This window comes from Sebastes fasciatus, chromosome 3 (genome assembly GCF_043250625.1).
Source record: "Sebastes fasciatus isolate fSebFas1 chromosome 3, fSebFas1.pri, whole genome shotgun sequence".
Taxonomy (NCBI): Eukaryota; Metazoa; Chordata; class Actinopteri; order Perciformes; family Sebastidae; genus Sebastes; species Sebastes fasciatus.
This window is the reverse complement of record NC_133797.1, coordinates 37,705,088-37,716,602: the sequence shown is the minus strand read 5'-3', so window position 1 is coordinate 37,716,602 and position 11,515 is coordinate 37,705,088. Positions and strand designations below refer to the sequence as shown.

General features: G+C 38.4%; 1 protein-coding gene and 1 long non-coding RNA gene across 2 annotated transcripts in view; one reads left to right on the top strand and one right to left on the bottom strand.

Annotated features, from left to right (window-relative positions):
• Window positions 1–1,858: 1,858 nt before the first annotated feature.
• Window positions 1,859–8,834, bottom strand: soul5l (heme-binding protein soul5, like). The gene is made up of 7 exons (XM_074630792.1): window positions 8,676–8,834; window positions 6,785–6,844; window positions 6,382–6,463; window positions 6,184–6,304; window positions 5,280–5,419; window positions 4,881–5,044; window positions 1,859–4,741 (listed from the first exon to the last, which is right to left on the bottom strand). The coding sequence occupies exons 1-7, from the start codon at window positions 8,678–8,680 to the stop codon at window positions 4,267–4,269; spliced, it is 1,047 nt and encodes a 348-aa protein (XP_074486893.1). The 5' UTR covers window positions 8,681–8,834; the 3' UTR covers window positions 1,859–4,266.
• Window positions 8,835–11,409: 2,575 nt separating this feature from the next.
• LOC141765002 (uncharacterized) overlaps window positions 11,410–11,515 on the top strand; it is a 228,867-nt gene continuing 228,761 nt past the window's right edge. The window contains exon 1 of the long non-coding RNA XR_012593345.1: window positions 11,410–11,438. This is a non-coding gene — a long non-coding RNA (uncharacterized LOC141765002). The remainder of the gene's footprint in view (window positions 11,439–11,515) is intronic.

The window sequence follows — 11,515 nt, the reverse complement described above, 5'->3', positions numbered from 1 at the left end:
GCTGCTTCTCTCTTTCGTTCTTTTCTCCCTCTTGGTGTATTGTTTGGTTCTTCCTGGTTTTCTCACACTGAAGAATGAGATCTGGATGAGAGCATGGGTGCTGTAAGTAGGGGGGCCAACGGGCCATTGGCCCCTCCACTTTCCCCACTTGTCCCACTTTATTTTTAAGGTCACGGATCATATCAAATGCCCCTCTATTGTAACACGGTAAAAAAATACGTTTCAGTCCACCCCGTGCATGTCCAGACTGGAGGGTGTCAGAGGGTGTTTTTACTCTGCAGATCCGCTCTCATTTTAATCTGGTCAGCAGCAGTCTGCACGGCTCCGTCTCAGCTGTGTCTCACGTAACCGCAACCTGAACTGAAGTCTTTATTTGCACTACAAGTCAATTTTTTTATTCAACAACACATGCGTAAATGCGAGGTTGATGCCCTAAAAAAAAATGTATGTATTCATAAAAAAATTTCGACATACTATAATATGTCTTTTTTAGATGTAAAATAGTTTGACTTAAAAAAAAAAAATTTGGACATACTATACTATGACTTATTTTTTTGACGTACTATATTATGAATTTCTTTTTTACATACTATACTATGACTTTTTTCGATTTACTATGGTTTGACTTTTTGAGAAAAATTTTGGACATACTATACTATGACTTTTTAAATTTTTTCGACATACTATTCTATGAGTTTTTTTGGACATACTATGACATTTTTTCATGAAATTTTTCGACATAATAAACTGACTTTTTTTCATACAAATTTTCGACATACTATACTATGATGTTTTTTCATGAACATTTTTCAAAATACTATACTATGAATTTTTTACATCAAATTTCACGATATACTATACCATTACCTTTTTTCATGAAAAATGTTCAACATACTAAACTATACTATGTCCTTTTTTACATAAATATTTTCAACATAATATACTATGACGTTTTTTCATGACATTTTTTGACACACTATACGATGACTTTTTTTCATTAAAAGTTATGAAATACTATACTATGACGTTTTTTCATAAAAATTTTCAGCGAACTATATGACTTTTTCATTAAATATTTTCGACATAGTAAACTATGACTTGAAACTATGAAATTTTTTCATAAAAACGTTCAACATACTATACTGACTATTTCCATTGAAATATACTACACACTATATTATGACGTTTTTTCATGAAATTTGTTGACATACTATACTATGACTTTTTTTCATAATTTTTCGACATACTATACTATGACTTTTTTACATTAAATTTGTCGATATACTATATTATGACTTTTTTCATAAAAACTTTCGACATACTATACTTTGACCATTATCATTAAAATATTTCACATACTATACTATGACTTTTTTCATGAAATTTTTCAATATACTATACTATGACGTTTTTACAATGCATAATTTTATCATATTTTATTATTTATTAATCACAGATTTATTGTTTTTTTATTAATCACAGATTTTATTGTATTTCATTTGCATAATTGTATTATATTTTATGAATCACCTATTTTTTGTATTTAATTTGTATACTCTTATTACATTTTATTGTTATTTTATTAATAACAGATTTATTGTATTTAATTTGATTATATTTTATTGATATTTTGAGTCATTTATTTTATTGTACTTAATTTGCATAATTGTATTATATATTTTATTGTTATTTTAGGTAAGTGTGTGCTGCTGTCTTCCACAGTGTTATTCTTGATACCACCACCTGCTAATGACAAAGTAAGGAATTTTCAAATCGTAAACATAAGGACACATAAGTAAATGATTCTCTCGGTTAATCAATTCCAAACGACACCAATAAATCAAGGAGTCCGACAAGAGTTTGTTATGGTTTTTTATTGCACCTTCCTCAAAAAACACACAGTATGTAGCTCAGAGACACATAGCTAGAGAATGGCATTTATTAACTGATGTAGCTCGTCTTGCATTGGTTGATCAGCCGTGTGTTTTTGGGGATCTTTGGGGCAGTCCTACCTACATTAAGATTAGGGATTGCTGCAGACTGATTTTCCAGAAAAGTGTGTCCAGGTTTAAACATTTGGGCAGAAGTGGGGGTTTTACTTTTTACAGTGTGCAAAAACTAGGTTAAAGTTGACTAACACGTTTTTGTTAAAGGTTCTCTATACGGAATTCAGAGCATATTATGATCCACACGGCTCTCAACATGGCAAACAAGCCAAACAAATCTAATCAAATTGCTTAGTGTAATTGTAATGATTTTAAATACTGAGATAATAAGTGTCGCTAAACATAAGGCCAATAGTTTTACAGGCACTTTTGAGCACTAATACTGAGAAAAAAAGGTAAAAAAAATGTCATAAACTCTACTATTATATAGAGCCATACAGTATTAGTACTTCTGCACCAAAGATCCCAATGAATGTGCACACTGAATCTATAATGATCCACCAATATGGTGCCACAGATATCATGAAATTAACTGGAGCTAAACAGAGAGTAGAAGCTTGCAGGTTGTTATGGCTGGAAACTATTGACAGAAAAAGAAGAACCACTTATTACAGCATCAAAGTTCATTTACAAGAATAGCTAGAACACATCATGACTGTTTCCTCTGATATATCAGTCTACTGCGGTCAGTCCCAGCATACACTTTACCTACCAATTACAGACAGATTGCAGGTTAAACTGATATTAAACGGCGTCTATCCTCTCTGCCTTCAGCTGTAGCTGGGTCAATCAGCAATACTAATAATAACTAATACATTCATCTGACTTAATGCTACGATGCAGCTGTATGATGAGCTCAGAGCGACAGCGTGGACAAGCGTGTTGATACAGGAAGCTGCAGGTGCAAAGCTGTGATAGAACACATAGCTAAGTGCCATAAGGACCAGTTCAGAGGTGGGACCAAGTCACAGGTACGTCTAAAGTCTTTGAACTCAAGTCCAGAGTCAAGATAGACAAGTCCCAAGTCACATCCAAGTCAAGACAAGAAGTCCTGGGTCAAGTTCCAAGTCTAGATTGACAAGTCCCGAGTCAAGTCCCAAGTCAAGACAGGCAAGTCCCAAGTCATGTCCCAAGTCAAGACAGGTAAGTCCCAAGACAAGACAGGCAAGTCCCGGGTCAAGTTCCAAGTCAAGACTGACAAGTCCTAAATCAAGTATCAAGTCAAGACAGGCAAGTCCAGAGTCAAGTTCCAAGTCAAGACAGGCAAGTTCTGAGTCAAGTCCCAAGTCCTAGACTTTGATTTTTGAGTCCCAAACAAGTCATAATGCGCTCCTCACCAAATGTCATGCCGTTTTAACGAGAGTAACTGGCACTGTTGGTTTGTCTGTTAGCAGGATTACTTCAAAAGTCCGTGGGGGTGTGGTGTGACACAATGAGCAATCCATTAGAAATTGGTGGCGATCAGGATCATGATCTGGCTTCAGGAATTTTTTTTGATAACTCCGCTCAGCCTGTGCATTAACACCACAGGCTATAACACATGCGCAGTGTAACTGATGACGCGTTCATGAAGCGTCACCCAGCCTCTTTCCTTCTGCCAGCAGAGAGAGGGACAGAGAGAGAGCGGGGGGTGGAGGGAGGGGGACACACCTCGTAGATTCTGCGTTTTTGTCGCATTAAACTCAGTGAAATTAGAGTTGACTTTGACCAAAGCACACTTGGTGATTGTTGGAAAGAGTAACGACGAAGGTTTAGGTGAGTTTTATTTTGTTTCTGTCCAGTTTGAATGAAATGTTTTACGATGCTCCGCTGCGTACTGCTGATCTGAACATAAAAACAAATACACGTGGATGATGGCGCACGCTGAACGGAGATTTTTTTCAGTTCAGTTATTCCCCCCCACGAGTAAATCCTCTAACCAAACAAACAAATAAAGGATCTCTCAGAAAGTAAATAAATCCAACTTCAACGTTGTCGGAGTTACTTCCAGTACCGGGCAGTTGATCGTCTTCGTGCACACACTTTATGTTGTTTTCAAGTCAAAAAGCTCAAGTCCAAGTGAAGTCACGAGTCACTGGTTTTAAAAACCAAGTCGAGTGTCAAGTCATTTTTGATTTGGTCAAGTCGAGTCTAAAGTCATCAAATTTGTGACTCGGGTCCAAGTCGTGTGACTCAAGTCCACACCTCTGGAGGAGTTAGTGTAATAACAGGAATAGAGAGATAAGGAGGAAGAGAACAGCTTTTCTGCAACATCTCCACTGCTCCTTTTCTATTTAGACTCCGTGTTAATATACCTGGAAAGCTGCTCATTTCTCTGTTGCTAGTGAGCGTCGTCTGGCTGCACCACAGGGTTACTGTCAGCTTGTGTGCCCAGAGAGCTGTGGGCTGTGCTGTTCCCCAGGGCGCCGTCAGACTGGGGCTCCAGGGACGGGCTCACAGAGGCGGGGTCGGTGGAGTTGGTCGTCAGGTCCAGCAGGATCTGGGCCGAGGTCGGGGGATGGCTGAAGGCGGCGTCAGCGGGCAGGTTGGATGAAGGACTAGGTGGGGCGTTAGATGGGGGGAGAGCGGGTGTGTCGGAGGAGTTGGATGTTGCATATGAGGACAGGTTGGAGGGGGTGAGTGCGGGTGAGTCGGAGAGTGTGTGTGGGAGAGGTTCAGACGGAGAGTCCGTGGGCGAGTTGGTCAGAGTCGGCCTGGGGGTGTGTGCCGGGGTCGGCTCCTGTGGATCTGTGCAAACCGGCTGCCCCTCGGCCACATACCACACCTCATTGTGCCTGTTCAACAGCTTCAAGGGACTACATACACACACACAGGAAAGAGCAAGAGAGGCGAACACAACAGTTAATGAGATAGTCATAAGTGATTATCAAGAAACAAGAAGGAAGTTAGTTAATAATCTGGATTATCATTTTGTCCATAATCGTGCAGCCCTACCTGTCATAGCCGACTCCGTAGTGGTAGCTGTGGTTGTAGGAGGCTCCAACTCTGCCCAGTTCTTTAGTCAGCAGGTGAGCGTGAAGCCTGGAGGTGACGGACAGCATCCAGCCTCCGTAACTCCTCACATACACGTCCATTTCTGGCATCTCAGTGAAATACAGCTGGGCAGGAGACACAGACGACACATGATGCATCACAGTAGGCGGGTACGGCAGAGAGAAGGCAAGGCAGCACAATATACTACTTCAAATACTAGTAGACACGTGATTATCCTAGAGGTCACCTAAGGTCATTTTATACGGTGAGGTCAAGTTTAAAAAAGTGGTCTCACTACAATGAAATGGCTTCTATGGGAACCAACTAAAGGCTATTTCTCTTCACCACCTGCCGGCTCACCTTGTCGTTGGTGGGCGCGGGCGGCTTCTCCTGATAGGCCGCCGGCAGCGGGAAGTTGAGTGAGTAGATAGCGGGCTCCCACATCTTGGTCTCCTCTGGGATCTTTACCAGGACGGGGGCCGTCATGTCCATCTGGATGCCTGACCGACGACACACACACACAAACACACACACAGATAAACACACAGGAAATTATAGCTGCTGTGCAGCTGTGGGTCGGGGCCGGGCATTTTGAGGAGGAAGAAGAAGAAGGAGGAAGAAGAGGAGTAGGAAGAAAAAAGGACAAATGAGAAGTACAAGACAAGTTCGTTCTGCCTCGATCCGGTCTACCAGCTGCAACATTAAAGTATTGAACAAATAAAATATCCCAAAAATATTAGTAAATTAGCAGAAAAAAAATTCTCAGGCAATAATTTGTAAAATATTCAAAATATCAGTATAATATCCAAAAAAAAATTATAAAATATCCCCAAAATATTAGTAAAATAGCAGAAAAATATTAGCAAAGTGTCAGACGAAAATTTATAAAATATCCAAAATAATATCAGTAAAATATCCAACAAATATTAGTAAAATTAAAAAAAAGAAATTAGTAAAATATCCCAAAAATATTAGTAAAATATCTGAAAAATATTAATAAATTATCAGACAAAAATTTGTACAATATCCAAAAAATATTAGTAAAATATAAAAAAACATGAGTAAAATATCCCCAAAATATTAGCAAAGTGTCGGATGAAAATGTATAAAATATCCAAAATATCAGTAAAATATCCCCAAAAATGTTTTGTAAAAAAAAAATCCATAAAAAATATTAGTAATAAAAATAAAATGCCCCCCCCCCAAAAAAAATCTGTAAAATATCAAAGAAATATCAATAAATTATCAGACAATCGGTCCTCACCTTGATCATTGGCTCCAGTGATGTACTGGAAGAGTCTCCTGAAAGCCATGGCTGCTCCCACACCCATGAAGTAGGCTTCGGCATCTGTTGACACCCAGCGAGTGGGGCTGTAGTGTCGCACCTGAACACAAACACACAAATCAGTGTCAAACGAGTGTCATGGGAGGTTACACTGTATGTGCTGCTTGACTGACTCACCTCATATTCATCTGTTTTGCAGACCAGCTGATATTCCAGACATTCCTTTGACTCGGTGCAGAAGCTGGTGTTGGTGCTTGGTCTGTAACAGATTGATGATAGCGTCATTTTATTATCCATTATTATTATTTATTATCCAGCCACACTGGGTGGCTACATGTACATAGACAGGGTTGTTTACTTTTGGTCCTAAGTGTCTAACCCACAAAGTAAAAGCTATACAATCATGAAAACCCAAAGAAGACAACTCGGTTTTAAGATGCTTTTTAAGAATGAGCATTGATCTGGCTTCTCAACAATACAACAATTAATTTGTAGTAGTTTAATATACACATGGGTGTAGTGTTCGGGTGTCCACATCATTTTGTCCTTGTAGTTCATTTATCTGAAGCGATCGACTTACCCAACGCTTCCTTCAGCAGAGACCACGAAGGCCAACAGCGCCCAGACTGAGAGGAAAATCCTGACGAAGGACACAAGGACAAATTATACATTTCAAATGATCTCATAGTTTAACCGTGAATCGACAAGCAGTGAAATGTAACCAAGTACATTTACTGTGTGGTACTTGTACTTTACTGGAGTATTTCCATTAAATGCTGCTTTATACTTCTGATAACTTAAATTACTTTACATTTTATTAAAACAAAATATAATCAACTAATAAATGCTGATGTTTTATTATAGATTAAACTATTCAGCAGTATATAAAGTCATTAAAAGTAGCTCCACCTTTACCAACTGCAACAGTAAAGTGTTGAACAAATAAAATATCCCCAAAATATTAATAGAATGTCCCAAAAATATTAGTAAAATATCCCAAAATATTAGTAAATTAGAAGAAAAATATTAGTGAAGTGTCAGACAATAATTTGTACAATATTCAAAATAATATCAGTATAATATCCCAAAACAATATTTGCAAAATATCCAAACATTAGTAAAATATACCAAAATATTAGTTAAATAGCAGAAAAATATTAGCAAAGTGTCAGATGAAAATTTATAAAATATCCAAAATAATATCAGTAAAATATCCAAAATATTAGTAAACTAGAAGTGCACTCGGAGAGCGCAGACATCCGCCAAGGCAGGATTCATGTACGTCGCTTCCCCCCTGGATCACCACCAAAATCTAATGGTTTATTCATTGTGCCACACCCCAACCCTCCAAAACATTTCATTCAAATCCATCGCAGACTTTTGGAGTAATCCTGCTAACAGACAAACCAACAAACAAATCAATGCCGGTGAAAACATAACCTCCTTCTTAGGCCTTCGGCCTCGGCGGAGGTAATAATCCCCCAAAAAATATTAGTAAAAAATCCAAAATACATAAGTAAAATATCCCCCCAAAAATCAGTAAAATATCAGAGAAATATTAATAAATTATCAGACAAATTTGTAAAATATCCAAAAAACTAATTAACCAGCTGCAACATTAAAGTGATGAAAACATGAATGCATCAATTATTAGAATACAATAATATAATATAGATTATTCTGCAGAATGAGTAGTTTTACTTTTGGTACTTTAAGTATATTTTGATCGTACTTTTGTACTTTTTTTGGTAATATTTTGAAAGCAGGACTTTTACTGTAGGACTTTTTTAGAGTATTTCTTCACTGTGGTATTAGTACTTTTAGTACTTCTTCCACCACATGGACCAGTAAGAGAACAACAGCAGGCTGATGTTGTTCAATGACAAAGAATAACAAATTATAAAAATGTCGATGGCAGATTTTAAAAAGCTGTGTGTGTGTGTGTGTGTGTGTGTGTGTGTGTCTGTGTGTTAATGTGTATACGTGTGCGTGTGTGCGTGAGTGTGTGTGTGTGTGTGTGCACTGCAGAGATGAAATGGGACACGTTTTGCTCAGATGTGCTGCATCATCAGGCTCGGCTTCTCAACATCAAAGACGTTTTGAGGTCACAGAGAAACAGCTCATTACATCATTACATCATCCTCTTCATCATCACCTTCATAATCACCTTCATCACAACCTTTCATTTAAATTTGGATGTAACAACCAGCCCCGTTTTAAAGAAGAGGTAAGGTTATTTAACACACAATCACCAGCTCAGTTTCATGTCTATCTGCTGCTGGATTCATGTCACAGCAGCCTGTCAAATAAAAATCAGAATGACGCAAACATCAACTTTGCCTGTGCATGACGCTGCAGAAAAGTCCCTAACATAGACATCAGCTGTGGTCAAACATTACTGAAGAAAAGTCTCCTGAAATCCTCTGCTGTGGTATTTATTTTAACTAGAATATAACGGAGTTGATACTCACATCATCCTGGCCTCGTGTGAGTCTTTTCCACCTGCGAGGGAGTGCAGGGAGGAGGAGGAAGAGGAGGAGGAGGAGGAGAGGAGGAGAGAGATGATGGAGAGAGACTGCAGTCTGCTGCAATCTGACGGACTGCAGGGAGGACCAGCTTCCTCCTGAAGCTGCAGCAGGGAGGGAGGGAGGAGGAGGAGGAGGAGGAGGAGGAGGGAGGGGACAAGCAGGGAGGGAGGAGGAGGAGGAGGGAGGGGACCAGCAGGGAGGGAGGAAGAGGGAGGGAGTGAGGAGGAGGATGGGCCGAGCTGGCAGCAGCACCGGACAGCCGGTTGTTACCATGAGTTCACCTCAAGCACTGCAGCTTTGAGAGCCGCCATCATGAATCATGAAGAATAATATATATACAGTATATATATATATATACATATATACATATATACCGCTCTGGAAAAAATTGACAACTGGTCAAAATAACAAAAAGATGCAGTGTTTTCAGATCTGGAATAATGCAAAGAAAACAAGTTCATATTCATTTTTAAACAACACAATACTAATGTTTTAACTTAGGAAGAGTTCAGAAATCAATATTTGGTGGAATAACCTTCATTTACAATCACAGCTTTCATGCGTCCTGGCATGCTCTCCACCAGTCTTTCACATTGCTGTTGGGTGACTTTATAACACTCCTGGAGCAAAAATTCAAGCAGCTTGGCTTTGTTTGAGGGCTTGTGACCATCCATCTTCCTCTTGATCACATTCCAGAGGTTTTCAATGGGATTCAGGTCTGGAGATTGGGCTGGCCATGACAGGGTCCTGATCTGGTGGTCCTTCATCCACACCTTCACTGACCTGGCTGTGTGGCATGGAGCATTGTCCTGCTGGAAAAAACACTCCTCAGAGTTGGGGAACATTGTCAGAGCAGAAGGAAGCAAGTTTTCTTCAAGGACAACTTTGTGAAGGACGCATGAATCAAGCCAAAGTACAAAGACAAATCTGCCCGATTCCAGCCTTGCTGAAGCACCCCCAGATCATCACCGATCCTCCACCAAATTTCACAGTAGGTGCGAGACACTGAGGCTTGTAGGCCGCTCCAGGTCTCCGACTAACCATTAGACGACCAGGTGCTGGGCAAAGCTGAAAATTGGACTCATCAGAGAAGATGACCTTACTCCAGTCTTCTATGGTCCAATCCTTATGGTCTTTTGCGAACCTCAGCCTGGCTCTTCTTTGCTTCTTTGGTGCTCTGACAATGTTCCCCAACTCTGAGGAGTGTTTTTTCCAGCAGGACAATGCTCCATGCCACACAGCCAGGTCAGTGAAGGTGTGGATGAAGGACCACCAGATCAGGACCCTGTCATGGCCAGCCCAATCTCCAGACCTGAATCCCATTGAAAACCTCTGGAATGTGATCAAGAGGAAGATGGATGGTCACAAGCCCTCAAACAAAGCCAAGCTGCTTGAATTTTTGCGCCAGGAGTGTTATAAAGTCACCCAACAGCAATGTGAAAGACTGGTGGAGAGCATGCCAGGACGCATGAAAGCTGTGATTGTAAATCAAGGTTATTCCACCAAATATTGATTTCTGAACTCTTAAGTTAAAACATTAGTATTGTGTTGTTTAAAAATGAATATGAACTTGTTTTCTTTGCATTATTCCAGATCTGAAAACACTGCATCTTTTTTGTTATTTTGACCAGTTGTCATTTTCTGCAAATAAATGCTCTAAATGACAATATTTTTATTTGAAATTTTGGAGAAATGTTCTCAGTAGTTTATAGAATATAACAAAAATGTTCATTTTACTCAAACACATACAAATAATTAGTAAAACCAGAGAAACTGAATTTTGAAGTGGTCTCTTAATTTTTTCCAGAGCTGTATATACATACATATAAAAAAACTAGAATATTCTACGAGATTATAAAGTCACAAATTAATCAGAAAAAAATAGAATATACTCTGAGATTATTATATCACAAATATATGAGAAAGCAATCACAAATTAATAAGAAAAAATTGAATATTCTCTGAAATTATAAAGTCCTAAATTAACAAAAAAAAAACAAATATTCTGAGATCATAAAGTTAGAAATGTATGAGAAAAAGATCACAAATTAACAAGAAAAAAAACAGTAAACGGCACGCCACACTCACACATTAGTGAGGAGGCACTGGAACTTGAAGATATCCTTCCTCTGTCTGTTGTATTTTAGTTCCTAATGCACTAAAGCAGTCACCACATCATCATTTACATCAGGATGTTGTTTTCTTGTTAAAATCAATTTTTGACTTTAGTCTCCTAAATTTATGTTTTTTTTCTCGTAAATTTATCATTTTAATCTCAGTGAATATTCAGTTTTTTTTCTTGAAAAATGGAATACTTTAATATCGTAAATTCAGAGTTTTCTCTCGGAAGATTACCCCCCTACCTCGGGTCCGTTTTTTTTTTTTTTACCCTACAATGGTCCTATTATGCCGTCGTAGAAATGAAACATTAAATCACTGTTTTTCCGTAAACACAGCTTTTAAAAAATTGAGGGATGCACCGATACCGGATCAGATATCGGGCCGATACTGACTTAAATAGCTGGATCGGATATCGGTGACAACGGGGCAGAGCTATTCAAACAATTTCTGGTTTATATACTATACGCATTATATACTTGAATTTTAATTCCTGTTTAAGTTTTGACCAATTTGTTGCTGCATTAAAAAGGTTTACACAATTATATATATACTGTATATAACAATTCAGTAAATTTATATCAATGTGTTTATTTGTTACATTTACTTTTACAAAGCACTTTTAAGTCAGACCTGATGTTGCCTTACCCATAAAAGAATGATCC

Coding starts and splice junctions, on each gene's coding strand:
- soul5l (XM_074630792.1), bottom strand. Junction 5,045..5,279: donor CCGCGCCCACCAACGACAAG/GTGAGCCGGCAG, acceptor TCTCCTGCCCAG/CTGTATTTCACTGAGATGCC. Junction 4,742..4,880: donor TACGGAGTCGGCTATGACAG/GTAGGGCTGCAC, acceptor GTGTGTATGTAG/TCCCTTGAAGCTGTTGAACA.